This window comes from Cherax quadricarinatus, chromosome 54, assembly GCF_038502225.1.
Source record: "Cherax quadricarinatus isolate ZL_2023a chromosome 54, ASM3850222v1, whole genome shotgun sequence".
Classification (NCBI taxonomy): Eukaryota; Metazoa; Arthropoda; class Malacostraca; order Decapoda; family Parastacidae; genus Cherax; species Cherax quadricarinatus.
Genome location: NC_091345.1, coordinates 16,979,038 through 17,001,106, shown reverse-complemented (window position 1 = coordinate 17,001,106; position 22,069 = coordinate 16,979,038). Strand labels below are relative to the sequence as shown.

The following is a 22,069-nucleotide window of genomic DNA, read 5'->3' as shown; positions in this document are numbered from 1 at the left end:
TTGAAGAATACAAGTGAACAATATTTAGATAAAGGTAAGGAAGTTTTCATCGCTTTTATGGATTTAGAAAAGGCATTTGATATGGTGGATAAGGGAGCAATGTGGCAAATGTTGCAAGTGCATGGAATAGGTGGTAAGTTACTAAATGCTGTTAAGATTTTTAATGAGGATAGTGAGACTCAGGTTAGAGTGTGTAGAAGTGGGAAGATTACTTTCCAGTAAAAGTAGGTCTTAGACAGGGATGTGTAATGTCACCATGGTTGCTTTACATATTTATAGATGGGGTTGTAAAAGAAGTAAATGCCAAGGTGTTGGGAAGAGGGTTGGGATTAAATGATGTGGACTCAAATACAAAATGGGAGTTGACAGATACTTTTTGCTGATAATACTGTGCTTTTGGGAGATACTGAAGAGAAGTTGCAAAGGTTAGTGGATAAGTTTGGGAGGGTGTATAAAAGAAGAAAGTGAACATACATAAGAGTAAGGTGATGAGGATATTAAATGAGTTAGGTAAGGAAAAAACTGGATATCAGATTGGAGGGAGGGAGCATGGAAAAAGTGATTGTGTTCAGATATTTGGGAGTAGACTTGTTGGCAGACAGATTTATGAAGGATGAGGTAAATCTTGCTACTTCTATTTACACTTAGGTCAAACTACACATGAATGTACAAGCGTTTATATAGCAAAACAGGATGACTAAGTGTATAAATCTATAGTGGAGGGAAGGAGGGCTACTGGGTCATCCTAGGAAAGGATGGAGGGAGGAAGGTAAAAGAGGTTTTGTGTGCAAGGGGCTTGGACACACAGTAGGCATATGCAAGCATGTCAGATAGGAGTGGAGACAAATGGTTTACAAGACTTGACAAGCTGTTGGAGTGTGAGCAGGGTAATATCTTATGAAGGGATTCAGGGAATCCAGTTAGCCAGACTCGAGCCCTGGAGGTGGAAAGTACAATACCTACACTTTAAAAAAGGGGTTTGGGATATTTGCTGTTTGGAGTGACATCTGAATTGTCATATCTGTGAGCCTCTGCAAAGACATTGATATCTGTGAATAACAGCGTGTTTCTTTTTTTGGGGGGTTCACCCTGCCATGGTAGGGGACGGTAGGGGTGTTTAAAAAAAAAAAAAAACAGTCCTTAGCTTATAGCGAGTGGCGAATATATTTACATTAGCAAAATGCCAAAGCGAAGCACTGTAAAGCAGGGGCTCATCTGTACTAATGAATTTCAGAGAAAAGTATCAGTCCTGGCAAGGTACCACAGTAGTAAATTTCAGAGAAAAGTATCAGGCCAGTCATAATTTATTCTTCAAAAGACATGGAAAGAATTTGGTACCAAAATGATATAGGTGGGATGACATACAAATGCATTAAACAAAAAGAATTTTACAAAGCCAAAAGTTACCAGGGAGTCATTCTTACCCAGAAGTGTGGAGGAGTAGTAAGATGCTGGGAGGAGGTCCTCTACAGTTGTACACATCACCCAAAATGCTTCCTCCTCCTCCAAAAATAGCAGGAGGGATGCAGCAATCATCCCTGTGCCCTGGCAATACCTGACATGCACACTGTTAGTACCCATGCAACAACTTCAAGCCAATTCTTTGTCTCTTTTACAAGAAGTAAAAAAAAGAATGAAGATTAAAATTTTTGATTTAATATGGCACAAAGCTTTTTATTTTTTAAAGACGATTATCTTCAAATTGTAATCTTATAGTAAATAAGGAACATTCTAGTAACATCAGTTTTAACAAGCAGCAAAATGTAATCATACTGCAGGAATACAATTTCAAATGTTGATTATGACAAAGAATCACCTTTCATTGATTACTGACATTAATTCTCCTTCTCACCCTTCATGCAAGACAGAGAAATATTAGGCAATGTGTCTTCAAAAATATTAGTGTATTAGTAAAGAGTAAAGATAACATTAAGAAATTTATATTAAATACACCACTAATGCAGGTTCCAATACTAATTTTATTAAGCATTTTTGTGTTCAAAACATAAAAGATCAAGAAAATTATGCCTGTACTGTAGGTGTATTAAGAAACAAATGGAAATTGAATGTGTGAATAAGTAAGCACCATTACATCTGGACATGCACATGTCCCCACTATATTTAAAGTAGAAGTGATTCGTGCAGATCATCTCCCAATGCTTGTTACCATACATCTCTTAACACCAGTTAACAATGACCAGTACCAGAGTTTTTTTAACCCTTTCAGGGTCCCCAGGCCCTCACCCAGACTTGTTCTCAGGGTCACCCAAATTTAAAAAAGAAAAATATTTTTTCTTGTGAAAAGACAGAGAATCTTTTCCTGATCATAATGACACCAAAAGTATGAAATTTGATGAAAAACTTACGGAATTATGCCCTCGCGAAGTTAGCGGTCTCGGCGATGTTTATGTATCGGCGATTTTGCCCACTTTGAGCCCTATTTTCGGCCAATTCCAGTGTACTAGTCAACAAAAATCATAGCTATTTCGCTAGAACTCCATTTTTTCTATCGAATGAGTACAAGAAACCACCCATTTACTGATTTCAACTATCCAATACAGTGGTCAGAATTTAGCAATTTTGCCAATTTCACACAAATTTCAAAAAGATGCCAATTTCTAAATAGAGTCCAGAATAAACAAGAAATACATTCCTGGCACTAAAGTAACATTTCCTCTGTTCATCAGTCACATCCCCACGCCCCTCTTACATTCTTTTGCTTTCCACTTTGAATTTTTATTCTCACAAAAAATAGAAGATTTACTGTTATGCAGACTACTGCATTAGTGTAGAAATGGTATAAATAATATCAGCACACTTGTGACAGAATATTAGACTCACCAGTTGACGTGTATTGGATGCTTAGCATGATTTGTTTACTTTTGAACTATGGTAAAAATCGAACATTTCTGCTACTCTGAGCTCAATTTCAAGATACTTTTCATCGTAAAACCAGTCAAAATCATCTCAATTTTTTTAATATGTCTTCCATTCTATAAAATGAGACCAGGAAAACTAGAATACAACAATAAATACCAAACAAAAATACAGTGCAAAGTCGCTGTTTTAATCCAAAAACACTGTCAAAGTTTTTTTCTCATTATGCACTGTGTGCTGCAGGATTTTTTTTTATACTGCATACACTGACCACATAGACCCATTCTTTCATATGTAGGCCTACCAGCTTTCTCTCACTAGATTTGAGGACGCTAGAATTTAAGCGTACTAGTACGTCAAAAACCCTGGTGCATAAGCCGTACTAGTACGTCCGAAACGCCTGAAAGGGTTAATATCCCACTTCATAGGTCTCATCTCCAGCTGGGCTCCTCCGAGAAGCAGGCCTTATCTATGGAAGAATTTTCCCCACAGTTTGTGAAGGCACTTCAAAAAGTTACTTTAGTTCCTCCACACGCTTCTTTTCCTCACCAGTGAAGCACTACTTCTTACTTATCAACTCTAAGACACATTCATCTATATTTTTGTTTTTTAAACTTGAAATCTTTTTTCTCTAATATAACCACTTTCAAGCTAATAAACTATTATCAGTCTCCATGTGGAGAGAGAATTTTGAAGTCGTCTGTCTCACTGTCTTTACAGGTGGCAAATCCTTTAGCCTGTATTCAACTAAAGAAGCCTGCTGTTCATTTAAAATGTTTTGATTAGATACCTATGCATATCAGTATCAAGTTAAACTTTGAATTCACATACGTGCAAAATTCGATACGAATATGGTCGCTCATTAATATGGATGCACATCCATCTGATGGCACTTCTGTAGGTATAAATTAAATATCCGTCTTCCATTTAGTCTTCTCAACATTACAATTCTTATCTCTTCTTTATGAATATATGTTATAGAATTTTAATACAGTATTAATGCTACAAGAAAGATTTTTACGGTTACATCACAGTCAACTGTTGTGAAATTAAGACACATGTGCAACATCTGGGTATCTTTATTGTAGACGTTTCGCCATCCTGTGGCTTTATCGATACAAATTCTCCACGACTATGGTGCTCTTCACACCTACTCCTAGGTTGAGGGACTGATTACCTCATCTTCTGTATATAGTCCTACTGTCTCCAAGTTATGTCCTAGAATTTGTATTGATAAAGCCACAGGATGGCGAAACGTCTACAATAAAGATACCCAGATGTTGCACATGTGTCTTAATTTCATATTGTCGGTATTATATACCATACTTGCACAGTCAACTGTTAGTCTAGTGTTTGCACCACAAAATTAAAAAGAGCCATAGGTTATCTGAATAAAATATGTACAATAAATTTCCTGAACCCCAAAAGAACTGTCACCATGAATCCTTGGCCCAGTGCTCTTGACACAAGTCCAAACCAGCCATAAAAAAAATTAAAAAATAAAAAATTTTCTATGACCCCAGATACTTTTCTTTTGTTCATCTTTCTTGTAAATTTCAATATTACCATCACTAGAGCAGTACTGCATTTAATGCATTAACTTTCAGCCCTGCACTTGCACTGTGAAATTGCTACCAGCCATGAATTTTTTTTTCAAAGAAGTAATTAATTTCCCCAGAACCCAGATGTTCCATTTCACTAATATTTTTTTTTTTTTTACCTAAAACTAGCAAGGCAAAATATCTACCTAACACTAATGGAGATTCTGCACCAAATAATCCAGGTAAACAGACTGCTGCACTTTAAACTGTCTTTTTTTTTTTATCAACCACAAATAACATTTCCTTTTGATGTACAGTACACAGTAGATTACCAATTATCTGGTAATCAGTTATCCAGCTTCCAGCATTATCTAATGGCTTTGGGCACTATAGCACCTAAACAGATGTTAAAAAAATAAATGTAAAACAAAGGACCATATCAAACGATTTTTAATTCTAAACGTGCAATCCTAATTAAATTTGAGAATGAGAAAAATGACACAGTCATATATCTTATGAAAGTATACAGTCCTCACTAAGACATACCCAATGTCTGGGTAGAGCCAGGCAAGTGCGCGTAGTACTCGTCTCAGACGTGGGATGCCAGTGGAAGTGAGCTGGGAGAAGCAAGCATTGGAAGGCATGGTGCGTAACAGATCTTTTTCTATTTGTTTACTCGTCATGAGTGCATCATTACTGGAAGCTTTTACCACCTCCCGGTAAGAGATGTCCGACTGCTGCTGCTTTTGAAGAGCTCCTGTAAGTTAAGGGATGCATCTCTAAATATCAGTTATAAAATAAAAAAAAATTGGTTATAAAAAAAATCCCTAAACCTGAATGTTAACTTATGAAGGTCACAGTTTCCAAGAGAAGCAATGTTATGCATAGGCAAGATACTGTACAGGACATACACAGCCTCTCCTCACTTAATGACAGAGTTCCATTCCTAAGACTACGTTGGTAAACGAATTCATCGCTAAGTGAGGAGCATACTATAATGGTAGTGGGTTTTTGTCAACTATCTTTGATATTGTTTTAATGTCACCTTTGCACCATTTATAACATATCTGGTATATTTTTAAATGTTTATACAGTAGTGCACTGTATATTGCAATAAACAGAATAAAGAAAATCATCTCTAATATACATTATTTGGGTATGCATACTGGTCAGAAAGCCCATTCAATGTCTGAGTCATCGGTAAACAAGTACATAGTTAAGTGAGGAGAGGCTGTACACAATGCTGGCATTATCTGCAACAGTTGGTTTGGGTAAAAATTAATAATATTTAACCACCTCTCCTGACAAATGACTTTAATTTGGTAATACTTGTTGCAATTTTCATATCCTTTACTGCATTTTTTAAGAGATAAAGTAGTTATTTATTATTTCAGCTAAACTTTATCTCAAGTCAGCTAACTAGTTCCCCTGAATCCCTTCATAGATATTACCTTTCTCAACGTTTCATCAAATACTAAAACCCACCTACCTAGCCTACTCACTTAATACAGCATGCTCACATATGCTTACAGGATACTCAATTCATTAACTCTTAAAACTTTCTTCATATCTTCCTTCCAACTCATCCTTGGCCATCCCTCTTAATTGATCATCTCAATTCCTCATCCACTGTTACATGCATTTCAATTTATTATACTACATTCTAACTTAGACTATTCTCTATATATTTATACTTTACACTAATCTTAAACATGATATTTTCATTGCCTCCACTCTTCTTGCTGCAATATTCAAGGACCATGTCTCACACCCATACAAAACTACTGGCCCTATTATACTTTAACCCTTTCAGGGTCCAGACCCAAAATCTGAGACATGTCCACAGGGTCCAAGAATTTAATAATAAAAAAAAAAAAAAAAAAAAAAAAAAAAAATTGCTATTTTTTCTAATGAAATGGTAGAGAATCTTTTCCTGAAGGTAATAAAACAAAAAGTACGAAATTTGATGGAAAATTGACAAAATTACGCTCTCACGAATTTTGATGCGTCAGCGATATTTACGCATCAGCAATTTTGCCGACTTTGACTCCCATTTCAGGCCAGTTACGTTATTCCATTTTACCAAATTTAGCCATTTCGCTAGTATTACTTCTATTTTATCAATTGAGCACAAGAAATCATCAAGTCAACTGTTTCAACTACCCAATAAAGTGATTGGAAATTGGTAATTTAGCCAATTTAATGCAAAGTTCAAAATATTGCAATTTCAAAATAGGGTCCAGAATAAACAATGCAGGCATTCCTAGCACTAAACTAACATTTCCTATGTTCATTAGTTATGTTTTCAGGCCTTATAAATGAATTCCATTTTGATTTTTGATTTTTTTTTTTTTTTTTTTTTAATCACACTGGCCGATTCCCACCAAGGCAGGGTGGCCCGAAAAAGAAAAACTTTCACCATCATTCACTCCATCACTGTCTTGCCAGAAGGGTGCTTTACACTACAGTTTTTAAACTGCAACATTAACACCCCTCCTTCAGAGTGCAGGCACTGTACTTCCCATCTCCAGGGAAGATTTACTGTTATGCAATATTGTAATAATTGTATAAATAATATCAGTGCATTTGTGGATGCACATAAGATCCACCAGCTGATGTGTATTGGACGAGTGATGTGATTTATTTACTAATGAACATCGGCAAAAATTGAACATTTCTGCTACTCTGAGCTCAGATTCAAGCCATTTTCAGTACTAGAACCAATCAAAATCATCACTATTTCTGTAATTTATCTTCCATTCTATGAATTGAGACCAAGAAATCACAAATACAACTATAAAAAACATACGAAAAAACACGGTAAAGTTGCCGTTTTAATCCAAAATTACGGTCTCAGTTTTTTTCTCTCATTATTCACTGTGCTGCAGGATTTGTTTTATGTGGTGCACACTTACCACATAGATGTATTCTCTCATATCTAGGCCCAAATTTACCACTCATAGCTTATTTGAGTGAGTTAAGGTCATGGCGTAGAACTACAGTTTGGACCAGAACTCAAAGCTATAGAACTACAGCACAAACCCTGAAAGGGTTAAATTCATTCCTATATTTTTGCATTCACCAACAAAAGTATTTCTTTCCTCATAATCCTCAACATTCCATCTAGTTTCTTTCCCTTCTATCCTCCAATTCATTATTTCTCGTATACCCATCTACCAACACACCCGCTTTAATTATCTCAAGTTAATTTGTCCATACTCCTTCCTCCCAGAAAATCTAAGTTTTCATTCTTTCATTCCTAGCATTCTCACTCTTATTATTTCACTTTCTTGTGTTCACTTTTAATTTCCTTTTTTTAGTACACACTTCCACCTTATTCCAACTTCTGCAACTTCTCTTCTGACTCCCTCAAATATTCAGTCACTAGTAAAAAGTAACTATGACAAGTTCCAATTAATCTAAACTTCATTACCTTTTAAAAATTACAATTCTAACACACTAGCATTTCTTTCTTTTTACAACACGTGATCTACATTACCTTCCTATTATAAATTCACCTTGTTCTTCTGTGATCCTACTTCTCGTATCCTTTCATAATTCTGCCATATATGTACATACTTAGCATTCCCTAATACAAGTACATAGAAATTATGCATGCTGTCTGCCAGTCATTAGATACCCTTTGTATGGGTGTGTCACTCATACAAAAGATTTCTAAATGATGCAGTGAGAAAGATGAAGGCAGTGTAGAAGTTGAAGAAATCAGAAGATGGTATGGTGGAATAAAAGGTATAATTGACCAAGAATGTACAAATCTGGGACGAATGGAAGGCAGCTGAATAAATAATACTGTAAAAGTATTAGAGAATGTACTAGGGTAATTTAGAATAAAAACATACCAGATAGCCTCATCCACAGTTGTGGACGAAGGGAATGTGGTACTCCAGCCTTGACCATACCACGCAGCTTATCTGTTCTAGGTAATCGTACATCCACATGGTCCCAGGTAAGCTCGCCAACTTCATCACTGTGACTGAACTCTAAATAAGCTATCCATTGTAATCTGTAAAATAAGACGTGGAATGCAGCATTTCCAATCATTTGAGAACCTGCTATATAGGAGACACCCTCAATGAGTTTTTTCTTCAATAGGGTTTCATGTCTCAAAGGAAAAATGATCAATTAACTATTAACTGGAGAGAGCGATAAAGCAGGAAAAGTACAATAACTCAATGAAATTAGGAGTGCCATACGCACAATTAGAAAACACTGCCAACATCCATTTGCTGTGATTCTTTGAACTCCTAGCAGCAATTCTGTACATGTGCCAGATCAGTCAGGCTGTGATAGTTATTTGGGGCTACAGGGCAGTGTCAACAACAGTCAGCAAGGAAGTCCGACATCATGCCAGGCTATGTAAGAATCCTTGAAACTGGTCACAGGTACTATTTGCACAATTTTGAGAGAATACTACTAATGACAAGGAAGACTGTAGAAACTAGTGTTTCAGTGAGGACTAATTCTTTAAAGACAAATACTGTCATAACAATATGTAAAGATCACAGAGATGTAGACATGGCTCTTTAAAAACAGCAGCACAAACTAAGAAGATACTGGTACAATGCATAACCATTAAGAGTAACAGAATTAACATCTTTTTTACTCTCTTCCACTACACTGTATGCCCTTATGCTACTTTTCCCCATAGTTACTGATATATCTACACAGTAGAACCCCCATACCCACTGATTCGGTATCTGTGGTTTCAGTTATCCACGGTTTACTGCAACTCAAAAATACCTCTTAATTTTGCAGTATAATAGTGCCAAAACACAAAAGTAGATAAGCTGGCAGTTCTTCAAAGCCTAGGAGAAGCTGTGAAGTGCTTACTATCAGAGACAGTGATAATTCTCTACTTATTGTGAATAATTTAACAATTAAACTTTATACAGTGGACCCCCGGTTATCAGCTGCTTCTGGTATCTGCCAACTTGGTGATCAGCCAGTTTCTCGGTGCCCAGTTATCACCCGTTAATTCGGTGATCAGCTGTTTGGGACACGTCCTTCCGCCGGCTGGGGCCACTTGCGCATCAGTTTGGCTGTCTCTCTCAGTGGCTGAGGAAGCTTCTGCTCATGCATCCAAACATTTCGTTATTTCCCATTGTAGTTTGTGTTATTTTTGCAGTGCAACTGTGAAATAAGTAACTATGGCTCCGAAGAAAGTTCCTGTGGTAAAGAAAGTGAGAAACACCATGGAATTTAAGTGTGAAGTGACTGAAAAATATGAGAGTGGTATGAGGGTGCTGGAACTTGCCAGGATGTACAGCAAGGATAAATCAACAATTACATCCATCCTGGCAAAGAAAGAACAAATCAAGGATGCTAATGTTGTGAAGAGTAACTTTTCTAACCAAACAAAGGCCACCAATAATGGAAGAGATGGAAAAGTTATTATTATTGTGGATTAAGGAAAAAGAATTAGTAGGAGACAGTGTTGTGGAGTCTATTATTTGTGAGAAGGCAAGGCAGTTTGTTGCTTGAGAACCTTGCAAAGAAAATGCCTGGAACAAGTGCTGCAGTTTGTGAATTTAGGGTCAGCAAAGAATGGTTTGATAGATTTAAGAAGCGTAGTGGCATACACAGTGTTGTAAGGCATGGTGAGGCTGCAAGTTCTGACAATGTGCGGCTGGACTATGTAAAGGCTGAAAGATTCAAACCCCAACAAGTGTTCAATTGTGATGAAACAGGCCTATTTTGGAAGAAAATGCCAAACAGGACAGGCTTACTCTTTTGTTGTGTGGTAATGCTAGTGGAGATTTCAAAGTGAAGCCTTTACTTGTGTATCGCTCAGAAAATCCCAGTGTTTTCAAGAAAAACAATGTCATGAAGAATAAATTGTGTGTGAAGTGAAAAGCTAATCATAAGGCATGGGTCACTAGGCAAATTTTCAAAGAGTGGGTTAATGATGTGTTTGGCCCAAGTGTGAAACAATGCCTCCTGTAAAAGAAATTGCCACTCAAGTGCCTCCTGGTACTGGACAATGCTCTTGCACATCCTCCAGACTTGCAAGACCAAGTGTTTAGGAACTTCAGTTTCATCACAGTGGTTCTTGCCTCCTCACACCACTCCTCTCCTCCAGTCCATGGACCAGCAGGTCATTTCTAACTTCAAAAAACTCTACACATAAGCAGCATTTCAAAAGTGCTTTGAAGTGACCTGGGACACTCAGCTGACCCTAAGAGAGTTCTGGAGGAATTACTTAACTAGGTAGGGCTTGGGAGGGAGTGACTTCCAGGACTTTGAACTCTGCTTGGAGAAAACTGTGGCCAGATTGTGTCCAAGAGTGAGAGTTTGAAGGGTTTCAGGCTGACCCTGACCCTGCTGACCCTGTGGACTCTGTTGTGGCACTGGAGAAGTCCCTGGGGTTGGAGGTGAGTGGAGAGAATATGGAAGAGTTGGTGGAGGACCACATGGAAGAGCTAACCACTGAAGAGCTGCAAGAGCTTCAACTCGAACAGCAACAGACTGCAGCTGAGAAATTTGCTTCAGAGAAGGAGGAAGAGGGAGTGAAGGAGGTGCCTTCTTCATTGATTAAGGACATTTGTGCAAAGTAGAGTGATGTGTAAAGTTTTGTCGAGAAGTACCCCCTGACAAAGCTGAAACAAGCCATATCTGCAACATGTTTGGTGACAAAACCGTCCCACTACAGGGAAATCTTTAAGAGACACCAGAAAGAGAGCACTCTGGACAGTTATATTTGTGAGACAGGGGTCCAGTGACTTAAGCTGGTCTTAGTGGCATTAAAAGACCAAGAAGAGAAGTAACCCCAGATAAGGACTTGGTACCTGAAGTCCTTATGGAGGGGGATTCCCCTTCCAAACACTAAGCCCTCCCGCTTTCCTCCTCCCTATCTTCCAGAAGCCAGCATTAGTCTTCAATAAAGGTATGTAATATTTATATAATTGCTAAAAAAAAAAAAAATTTGAATATTTTTGTCTGGAACGGAATAATTGTATTTCCATTAATTCCTCTGGGAAATATTTCAGTTTTCAGCCGACCTTCCGGAACGGATTATGACCGATAACTGAGGGTCCAATGTAACAGGTATGTATAGGACTTGTATATAGGGTTTGCTACTATCCGCAGTTTTGGTATCCATAGTAGATCCTTGGAATGCTCCCCCGTAAATACGTGGTTCCTACTATACTTTCCTGAGGTATTCAAGTCATATTTGTTATTTGAATGCCCCTAATTACCTCATTATTCCCTTACCTGTGTTGGGGATCCTCAACAAAAGGCTGACTGAGGAGTTTCTTACTATTCTGCTCAGGTCCATCTTCTTCTTCCACTCGAAAGCCAAACTCGTCGAATCTGTTGAGAAGTTTCAAAATATCCGTTCGATTACATAATTTCTTTCTTCTTACAGTTCAAACTATGAAAAAATATAAGTTAAGGACATACTCTCCTTAACACACTAACAATATGTCAGTGAATGCTTCAAATGTACAATTAATTTGTCAAAAACTACGTACTTCCAATGCAGCCATACCACCTCTTATTCAAATGCATGAATTAATGCAGTAAAAGTTTCCAAATCCTAATACACGTGTCTGATTTATATTTCTTTTTCTTTCTTTCAATGCACCAGCTGTATCCCACCAAGGCAGGGTGGCCCAAAAAAGAAAACACTTTTACCATCATTCACCTATGGAGACGAAGAATATTTTCCATGGAAGCAGAAGGGAAATCTATGAGAGTATAGTGGTACCAGCACTCTTATATGGGTGTGAAGTAAGGGTTGTGAATGTTGCAGTGAGGAGGAAGCTGGAGGTTGGAGGCAGTGGAGATGTCATGTCTATGGGTAATGCATAGTGTAAATATTATCCAGAGAGTTTGTAGCTTGGAGATTAGGAGAAGGCTGAGCAGGGGTTGTTGACGTGGTCTGGACATTTAGAGGATGGAGAAAATAGGATGAATTGGAGGGTGTATAAATCTGTAGTGGAGGGAAGGTAGGGTAGGGGTTGCCCAAGGAAAGAGTGGAGAGAGGGAGTAAAGGAGGTTTTATGTGCAAGGGGCTTGGACATCCAGCAGGCATGTGTGTGAGCAAGTTAGATAGGAATGGAGGCAAATGGTTTTTGGGACTTGACAGATTGTCAGATTCAGGGAAACTACTTAGCCAGACTTGAGTCCTGGAGGTGGGAAGTACAATGCCTGCACTCCGAAGGAGGAGGAGTGGGTATATTTGCAGTTAGGAGAGCCATCTGAATTTAGTACCAGTGCACTTCTTGCAAGACAGTGGTAGAAAAATGTTTCTATACTTATAGTATATTTACAAAAGAAATGTAATAATTATTTTAGCATAATAATACAGTAGAACCCATGTATCCACAGATTTGGTATTTGCAAGAAGCCCCTATCACGCACTTTTAACATCCTATGGAGAGGGAGCATGGACACAGGGTTCATCCCACAGCTGCTAAAAACAACAGACATAGCCCCACTCCACAAAGGGGGCAGTAAAGCAATAGCAAAGAACTACAGACCAATAGCACTAACATCCCATATCAAAAATCTTTGAAAGGGTTCTAAGAAGCAAGATCCCCACCCATCTAGATTCCAATCAGTTACACAACCCAGGGTAACATGGGTTTACAGCAGGTCGCTCCTGTCTATCCCAACTAATGGACCACTATGACAAGGTCCTGGATGCTCTAGAAGACAGACAAAACACAGATGTAGTATACACAGACTTTGCAAAAGCCTTTGACAAGTGCGACCATGGTGTAATAGCACACAAAATGCATGATAAAGGAATAACAGAAAAAGTTGGAAGGTGGAGCAATAATTTCCTCACACATAGAACACAAAGAATAGTAGTAAAACAGAGTAAAGTCCGAGGTGACTTTGGTGAAAATCTCTGTTCCACAAGGCAGAGTACTCACTCCCATCTTGTTCCTCATGTCTGGCAGACAGGGATGTAAGCCACAGCACCATGTCTTCCTTTGTAGGTGACACTCAAATCTGCACGACAGTGTCTTCCATTGAAGACACCGCAAGACTCCAGGCAGACATCAAGCAAATCCTTAAATGGGCTGCAGAAAACAATATGAAGTTCAATGATGAGAAATTTCAATGACTCAGATATAGAAAGCGTGAAGAAATTAAAACTACATCAGAGTATAAAATAAATTCCAACCACACAATAGAACAAAAAACTAACATAAAAGACCTGAGAGTGATCATGTCAGAGGATCTCGCCTTCAAAGACCATAACATTGTATCAGTCGCATCCACTAGAAAATTGACAGGATGGATAATGAGAACCTTCAAAACTAGGGATGCCAAGCCCATGATGACTCTTCAGGTCACTTTCTATCTAGGCTGGAATATTGCTGCACACTAGCAGCACCTTTCAAGGCAGGTGAAATTGCCAATGTAGAAAGTGTACAGAGAACCTTTATGGCACACATAACTGTGATAAAACACCTCAATTACTGGGAACACTTGAAGTTCCTCAACCTGTACTCCCTAGAATGCAGGCTGGAGAGATACACGATTATATACACTTGGAAAATCCTAGAGGGATTGGTACCAAACTTGCACACGAAAATCACTCCCTACGAAAGCAAAAGACTCGGCAGACAATGCAACATCCCCCGAATGAAAAGCAGGGGTGCCACAAGTACACTGAGAGAACACAATAAGTGTCCAGGGCCCAAGACTGTTCAACTGCCTCCCAGCATACACAAGGGAGGATTACCAATAGACCTCTGGCTGTCTTCGAGAAGGCACTGAACAGGCACCTAAATCAGTACCTTACCAGCCGGGCTGTGGTTCATACATCGGGTTGCATGCAGCCAGCAGTAACAGCCTGGTGGATATACTCCAGGTATCCACAGTTTACTGTGGCCCAAAAATAACCCTTAATTTTGCTCAACCTTTTGACTGTCGAGACCCCAAATCCTGAAGCATCTCTGTCGCAAAATATTAAAAAAAAAAAGTACGAAACTGATGGAAAACTTACGGAATTACACTCACGAACTTAGTGATCTCAACGATATATACGCATCGGTAATTTTGCCCAATGTGAGCCCTATTTTCAGCCAATTCCATTGTTCCAGTCAACCAAACTCATAGCTATTTCTTTAGAACTCCATTTGTTCTATCAACTGAGTACAAGAAACCACCCATTTACCAATTTCAACTACCCAATAAAGTGGTCAGAAATTTGCAATTTGGCCAATTTCATGCAAATTAAGAAAGATGCCAATTTCAAATTAGGGCCCAGAATAAATAATGCAGACATTCCTTGCACTAAAATAACGTTTTCTCTGTTCATTAGCCACATCTCCAGGCCTCTCTATTTTGAATTTTTATTCACACAATAAATAGAAGATTTACTGTTATGCAGACTACTGCATTATTATAATAATTGTATAAATAATGTCAACCCATTCATGACTGCGTATTAGAATGGCTAGTTGGGCATATATATATTCTTTTTTTTCAACAAACCGGCCGTATCCCACCAAGGCAGGGTGGCCTAAAAAGAAAAACTAAAGTTTCTCTTTTTAAATTTAGTAATTTATACAGGAGAAGGGGTTACTAGCCCCTTGCTCCTGGCATTTTAGTCGCCTCTTACAACACATATGGCTTACGGAGGAAGAATTCTGTTCCAGTTCCCCATGGAGATAGAGGAAATAAATGAACAACAACTAGAAAGAAAATAGAAGAAAACCCAGAGGGGTGTGTGTGTGTGTGTGTGTGTGTGTGTGTGTGTGTATACATATGCTTGTACATGTATGTGTAGCGTGACCCAAGTGTAAGTAGAAGTAGCAAGATGTACCTGCAATCTTGCATGCTGATGATAGAAAAAAAAAAAAAGACACCAGCAATCCTACCATCTTGTAAAACAATTACAGACTTAAGTTTTACACTCACCTGGCAGGATGGTAGTGCCTCCCCGGGCAGCTACTGTCTACCAGCCTACTACCTTGGAAGTTGGAGACCTACTCTTTTATAACGAAAGCCTTCTGTAACTAACACTAATTTTTAATGCATTCCTTTATCTTTATCTACGGAGCCCATAATAGTAGTAATCAATGTATTGTACAAGGTTTAAGAAATATATCCAGCTAACCGGTAATCAGGCTGATGATTAGGGTCATGGTGATGGTCTTGTTGCGAGAGTTTTGTGAGGATGTCCTGTGGCCACATGGAGGGAGTAATGGCAGAGAAGGGGCCTCCGCTGCATGGCTCAGTCACACCACTACCAATTCTTATACCTGGTGAGAAAGAGGGCAAAGATAACCCAAGAATGCCAAATACAATAGTATAATTTATGCTAACTGGCATCTTTCTCAGAGTACAACTCACAACTGCCTACCAACTCTTAGGGTACCATTTTACTGTTGTGTGAACAGGGGCAACAAATACAAAGTCTTGCCCATGTGACTTGCCTCACCTTGGCATTAATAGAGCCAAGTGCTCTATTAAGCTACAATTCACAATTTTACTAGGCAGCATGTCAAACACTGGACTCACATATTTTTCAAAGCAACATCAGAAACATTTAACATTAATGTTTAGCACATGCATTATTATATTAAAAACCTGCATGGGTCATACTGCTTTAAACTTTAAATTGTACAGTATACTGCACTGCAAGTTTCTTAAGTATAAATTATTATTCAGAAACTCCTTGTACTGCATATGTTAATGCTGCCTAGATAGAGATCTCTTATTAGCTAATTGATCACACAGACTGCATTGCACAAACTAACAGTGCATGAGCACTTGACTGATCATGTGCCTGAAGAAGAAATTTATTTAAAAAATTGTTTTTCAGTTGTCAAAAATGATGCAAGCAATTTAATTACATTTCCTACTGTACATTACTGGCTTGGTTACAAACCTACATGTTAGCCTAAAAATGTATTCAAACAGTAAAATAGGATCACATGAAGATTCTCCTCCAAAAAGAAGTTATTATATTCATGGGGAAGTGCTAAACTTGTAAGGATCATACAGCATATAAAGAATATAAAGTAATTAGGTTTGATCTAAGAAAGGAAAGAGAAGTTCCAATTCCCCAGGTCAAGAGCCTTACACCAACATCAATTAACCCCCTTGTAGGGAAAGAGAACAATATTGTTAAAAAAATTGTAGTACTGTATGTGCTAATTTGTAATTTTGTAGCAAAACTTATTTCTTACCAATGTGCTACATCACATCAATAACTGAAGCATGAAATTTTACCTGTGCTCAGTAAGTACATTATCTTGCCCTAACTTTGCTCACCTGTGCTCAGTCCCTCAGGAGTATCTGGCAGAAACACATCATCATTATCCTCATCATCTGCAGCAGTATCAATGTGGATGTGGGTTGTACCATCTGAGTAACCATCTGGGGCACGGGTCCCAAAAAGGGAGCGTGCTATCTCCATTACAACGAGGTCACTGTTTTATTATAAGCCTTTGTGAACACAAAAATAAAGGCTAAGTGGCTTTGGATCTGCAGAATAAAATAAAAATTAATGTATGTATGAGATACCATATATAATATTAAATTCAACTATTTTAAACTCAGTCTTTAATGGCAAGTACTGGCCCAAAATGGGCTACCTTATATGAAAAATAATTCCCCAAAGTATGATCACATTGGCTCTGTACTAAAAAATTTTCCCACTTCCTTCCTATGCTATGCTAAACTCAAGATAGACCTATGCTATGCTAGACTCAAGTTAGGATAGACCTATGTTATGCTAAACATGGCTTAAGATAGACCTAGGCTAAGCTAAACTCAAGAAGACTTAGGTATCCCGTTGTTACCATCTGGCATTCACCACCTGTCTCAGGTACCTGGTATCATCACATTTGGTACCTGACATCATTCCTCTGCACCACCTGCCTCTCACACCTGTTCTCAGCCACTCACACCAGCTATCAGCTCAACAGTGCCACCTGTCACCCACCTGAGAGCCAGGCGGCGTCCTCCCCTGCAACAGCTGCAACCTTCTCAACACAACACTGAGTGGCCGCGTTCACCACCTACTGACGTCATTAACTCTGATTCCGGAATTCAGATCTGAGCGGCCGCGTTCACCAACCATTGACGTCACTAACTATGGACATAAATTCAGATTATGGAAAAAATATGATATATAATACTGACACGATGAATAAAGACACAAATGCAGACAATTTTATTCCTATAAAGTGTACAGTATATAACTGACAGTGGAGTAAATGACGTGTATTACCACTTCATAAAAGCCTCCTTGTAATTAAGTTTATTTAGGTACAGGTACACATAAATACAGTTACACAAATTATCATACATAGTAACATATGTGTAAATTACCTAGGATAAACCAGAAAAGCCAGACAAGTGATTTATTTCCGTGCCCCGTGGCCTGGTGGCTAAAGCTCTCGCTTCACACGGTGACGTCTGGGTTCGATTCCCGACAAGGGTAGAAATATTGGGCGCGTTTCTTTACACCGGTTACCTATGTTCACTCATCAGTAAAATAGGTACCAGGGTGTACTTGTTATTTTTTTTCTTATTCTCCGGTACTCTCCCGGCCCGGGTCTTTTCCAAGTAGTGGTGACCCGGCCTGCCAAGCATTTCGAGCAGCCACAAAATTAGTTTATAATTACTAAGCAATGAAATATATATAGTAGATTTCTAGAATACTATAATTTGCCATAATTGACATTTAAGCACTGTGACAATTTATTGTATGAATTATGATACCTGGAGTATACTGGACCAGCTAGCTTCAATAAGATTCATCCAACTAGGTATATTTCTACACCATAGAAAGGTTAGCATAGGCACCACTGACCGCGGGTTCAAACCCCACCCGTGGTATGGTTTGTTTGCAGTCGTGCCATTACGATTTCGTGAGTCATGTTGACGGCTTTGAGGAGACTTGAACTAGAGTTCGTCACGGCCATGCTAGAGGGAGATTCGTCTGTAAAAACTTGCATTTGTGGACACAGTAGTGCCTATGCTAACCTTCCTATGGTGTAGAAATATACCTAGTTGGGTAAGTCTTATTGAAGCTAGCTGGTCCAGTGATGAACGCGACGGTCTGGAGTTCTGAGACTCTCTGACCGCGGGTTCGAACCCCACCTGTGGTATGGTATCTTTGCCTACAAGGCCACGAGACACCCTACATCAGGCTTAAACGTAATTTGTCTAAGTAGAGTTTAAACAGGATTTAGGAGGTAATTTTTTAGTATATTTTTTGAAGGTGGAGGCTGATGGGAAATATGAAATAGATACTTATATCTTGTATTGTGTTTATGTATATTAAATGTTGTATATCATACCGACAAGTTGAAGAGTAAGGCACATATGTCTTATGTCTGAGTTCAATCCCTGGCCGGGTAGAAACGTTGGGTATGTTTCCTTATATCTGCTGCCTCTGTTCAGCTAGCAGTAAGTATGTACCTGGGTGTTAGTCGACTGGTGTAGGTGGCATCCTGGGGGACAAAACTGAAGGACAATAATGGAAATAAGACAGACAGTCCTCGATCATGTACTGACTTTCTTTGGTTACCCTGGGTGGCTAACCCTCCCTACCCCTGGAGTTTACCTGGAGTAAGGTAACCTCCAGACTCCAAACTCCAGACTCTCGGATTAAAAATCTGAAAAGATCTTACATGTTGTGTTGTCATTCTCCAGGAAGAGTCGAACTGCTGGGTTGAGGTTCCCTATGAGTGTCCTTATGGATGTTTTGTGTGTTCAGTAAGTAAACACTTTTGAGCAGTGTGTGCGTGTGTTGCCTGCAGCCTGCATGGCTGATTATTCTAACATATACCCGTCACTGAGGTAAGTAAGTTTATTCAGTTATACATAAAAACAGTTACATAGATTATCAAACATATGTGTAAAGAACATGGAATAACCCAAAAAAGTCAGTGACTTATTTTCATTGGGGTCGTTTGAGGGAAGGACAGATCAGAGAGGATAACAGAGTAGTGTTGCTTCGGGAACAAAGTAATGTGGCTTTTTTGATAGACTGTCCACAGTTCTGGAGATTTTCTTAGATGTGTGTTATATATGTGTTAAATTTTAGGTTGCAGTCAGGTATTTCCCTTAGAATTTTCCCCTCGTTTTTGCTTTTGAGTGAATCATTTATTTTTTGGTTTAAACGGATATTTATATTTTTATTCCCAAACAAGATGTAGAAAGTCTTGTCAATACTGAGAATAAGTTTGTTGGTTGTCATCCTGGTATTACCAGCTTTTAGTTCAGTGTTCTTGATGACACCATCTGGATCAGACATGACAAATAATGTGTAATAATGTGATCCTATATTAACAAGGTTCCTCCCACACTGTGAGCTTTATCAAGTGAATTGATAAAGCTCACTGTGTGGGCGAAACGTTGTCAATAAAGAATCTCATTATACTGCATTTGTTTTAAACTTTTTTTATCCATTTCAGATCTTCTTTGAGGAACCGCGTTCACCAGCCACTGACGTCACAAACTCTGAATTCAGATTTCAGATATTTCTTGAAGGGCCGCGTTCATCGGCCACTGACATCACTAACTCTGAATCTGGATTTCAGATCGGCCCTGAGGGGCCGCGTTCATCAGCCACTAAGTCACTATGAATCCGGATTTTAGATCATCCTTGAGGAGCCGCGTTCACCGGCCACTGACGGCGCTAACTCTGAATCTGCATTTCAGATCTTTTGATTGGCTTAACTCCTATTGTTATCAAGTGCACCTAAGTATCGTTTACTCCATGTTTTCAGTATTTGATCTTTGATAATAGAGGTCATCCGAGGTGAGAGCATTACAATGAGTTCAAGAAGAGGTCGGAAATTAAGTCTAGGTTCTCCCTGAATAATAATAATAATAATCTTAACTTCTACAAGTACAAGATGTAACTTATATAGACTTAGCTGACATCAGTGACATACAGAAAGCCCCTGGTTATGCAGAACACTTCGGGCAATTTAGGTTAATTTTGTCCCCAGGATACGACCCACACCAGCCGGCTAACACCTAGGTACCTACTTACTGCTAGGTGAGCAGGGGCAGCAGGTGTCTCGCTTCACACGGCGAGGGTAAAAACAATGGGGGTATTTCTTTACACCGGTTATCTATGTTCACCCATCAGTAAAGTGGGTGCCTGGGTGTTAGTGGACTGGTGTGGGTCGCATCCTGGGACAAAACTGACCTAATTTGCCCGAAATGCTCTGCATAACAAGCGGCTTTCTATGTAATAGTATATCATTGATGTCAGCTAGGACTGTATACCTTGTACATGTACTTGTAGAAATAAAGATATTATTATTATTATTATTATTATTATTATTATTATGTTTCCACCCGTACCGGAGATCCAACGATGGAAAGTCAATGTGTGAGCTGAGTGCGCTACCAACCGAGCTACGGTCGACTGCCAACGTGATCCGTGATTTCTCAGACTCAGTGGCTGTCTCTCCATGAGAGGTCCATGTGGGTCTCGTGTGGCAAGAGTATTGTTTCTGACAATGATGTCCAAAAATACAATTGCCGAGGTCAAGGACTCGAGGTCAGGGGACAGGGAGGTCAAAGACTCAAGTTCAGGAGATGGGGAGATCACGGACTCAAGGTCAGAGGATGGGGAGGTCAAGGACTCAAGGTCAGGGTTGGGGAAGTCAAGGACTCAAGGTCAGGGGTTGGGGAAGTCAAGGACTCAAGGTCAGGGGATGAGGAGGTCAGAGACGGAAAAATAAGGGTTTTGGAGGAAATACAACGAATTCTGGTAATTACTTCAAGTATCTCCGAAGGGGTACCTTTATGAGCAAGACTCATTCAGACTCTTCACCAACAATGATGATCTGATACGAAATATAACAGTATCAAAGTCAATACACTCAGATCACAACATAATAGAGGTACAGACATGCATGTGCAGGGCTCTTAACCAGCAAACCGTGACCAGTTATGAAGGTGCCTTCACCAAATTTAACTTCAACTACAAAAATATGCAGTAGGATCAAGCTGACTGCTTCACCTCTCCTGCCAACGGTATATAAGCTCCTTCTCAGCACGTATGCCGTATTCTATTCAAGATTGATGGACTGACCACATCGACTCAAGGTTGAGGGACTGATTACCTCATTCTCCTCCTATTCTTCAAGATTCTCCTTTGTATGGACTGATGAAGCCACTGTGTGGCGAAACGTTTCCTCAATAAAGATACCCAAGAGTTGCACATGTGTCTAATTTATCAACATGTCGGTTCTCTGAACCATTCATCTACTCAACCATGTCCTAAATGAAACAAGTTGGGAGGATATCCTACACAACACAGATACGAACCTTTGCCTAGAAAGAATTAACTCTGTGGCACTTGAGGTGTGCTCAAGGTACATTCCTTTAAGAAAAAGGAAGAGATGTAAACAAGAAAGAGAGAGATGTTCCCTGTACAGAAGGCAAAGAATCACAGAGCTGTTGAAAGGGGCCAGCATATCTGAAATATGAAGGGAGGCACTGGTCAGAGAAATAGCAAATATCGAATTTAGGCTTATGGAATCATACAGGAAACAAGAAACTTAAGAAGAACTTAAAGCCATCAGTGAAACTGAAAAAAAAAATATTTCTTTTCTTACGCCATATCTAAGGCAAAAAAAAAAACATCAAGTGTTGGGCTCCTGCTTAGACGTGATGGGACTTACACAGAT

The 22,069-nt window shown here is 39.0% G+C and overlaps 1 protein-coding gene across 1 annotated transcript in view; it reads right to left on the bottom strand.

Annotated features, from left to right (window-relative positions):
- LOC128699229 (small G protein signaling modulator 3 homolog) overlaps window positions 1–17,437 on the bottom strand; it is a 99,484-nt gene extending 82,047 nt beyond the window's left edge. The window contains exons 1-7 of the mRNA XM_053791837.2: window positions 17,353–17,437; window positions 16,680–16,892; window positions 15,520–15,664; window positions 11,652–11,750; window positions 8,279–8,442; window positions 4,965–5,175; window positions 1,425–1,555 (exon numbers count right to left, since the gene is read on the bottom strand). Of these exons, the coding sequence (XP_053647812.2) occupies window positions 1,425–1,555; window positions 4,965–5,175; window positions 8,279–8,442; window positions 11,652–11,750; window positions 15,520–15,664; window positions 16,680–16,824 (895 nt within the window). The 5' untranslated portion in view covers window positions 16,825–16,892; window positions 17,353–17,437. The remainder of the gene's footprint in view (window positions 1–1,424; window positions 1,556–4,964; window positions 5,176–8,278; window positions 8,443–11,651; window positions 11,751–15,519; window positions 15,665–16,679; window positions 16,893–17,352) is intronic.
- Between the last annotated feature and the right edge of the window lie 4,632 nt (window positions 17,438–22,069).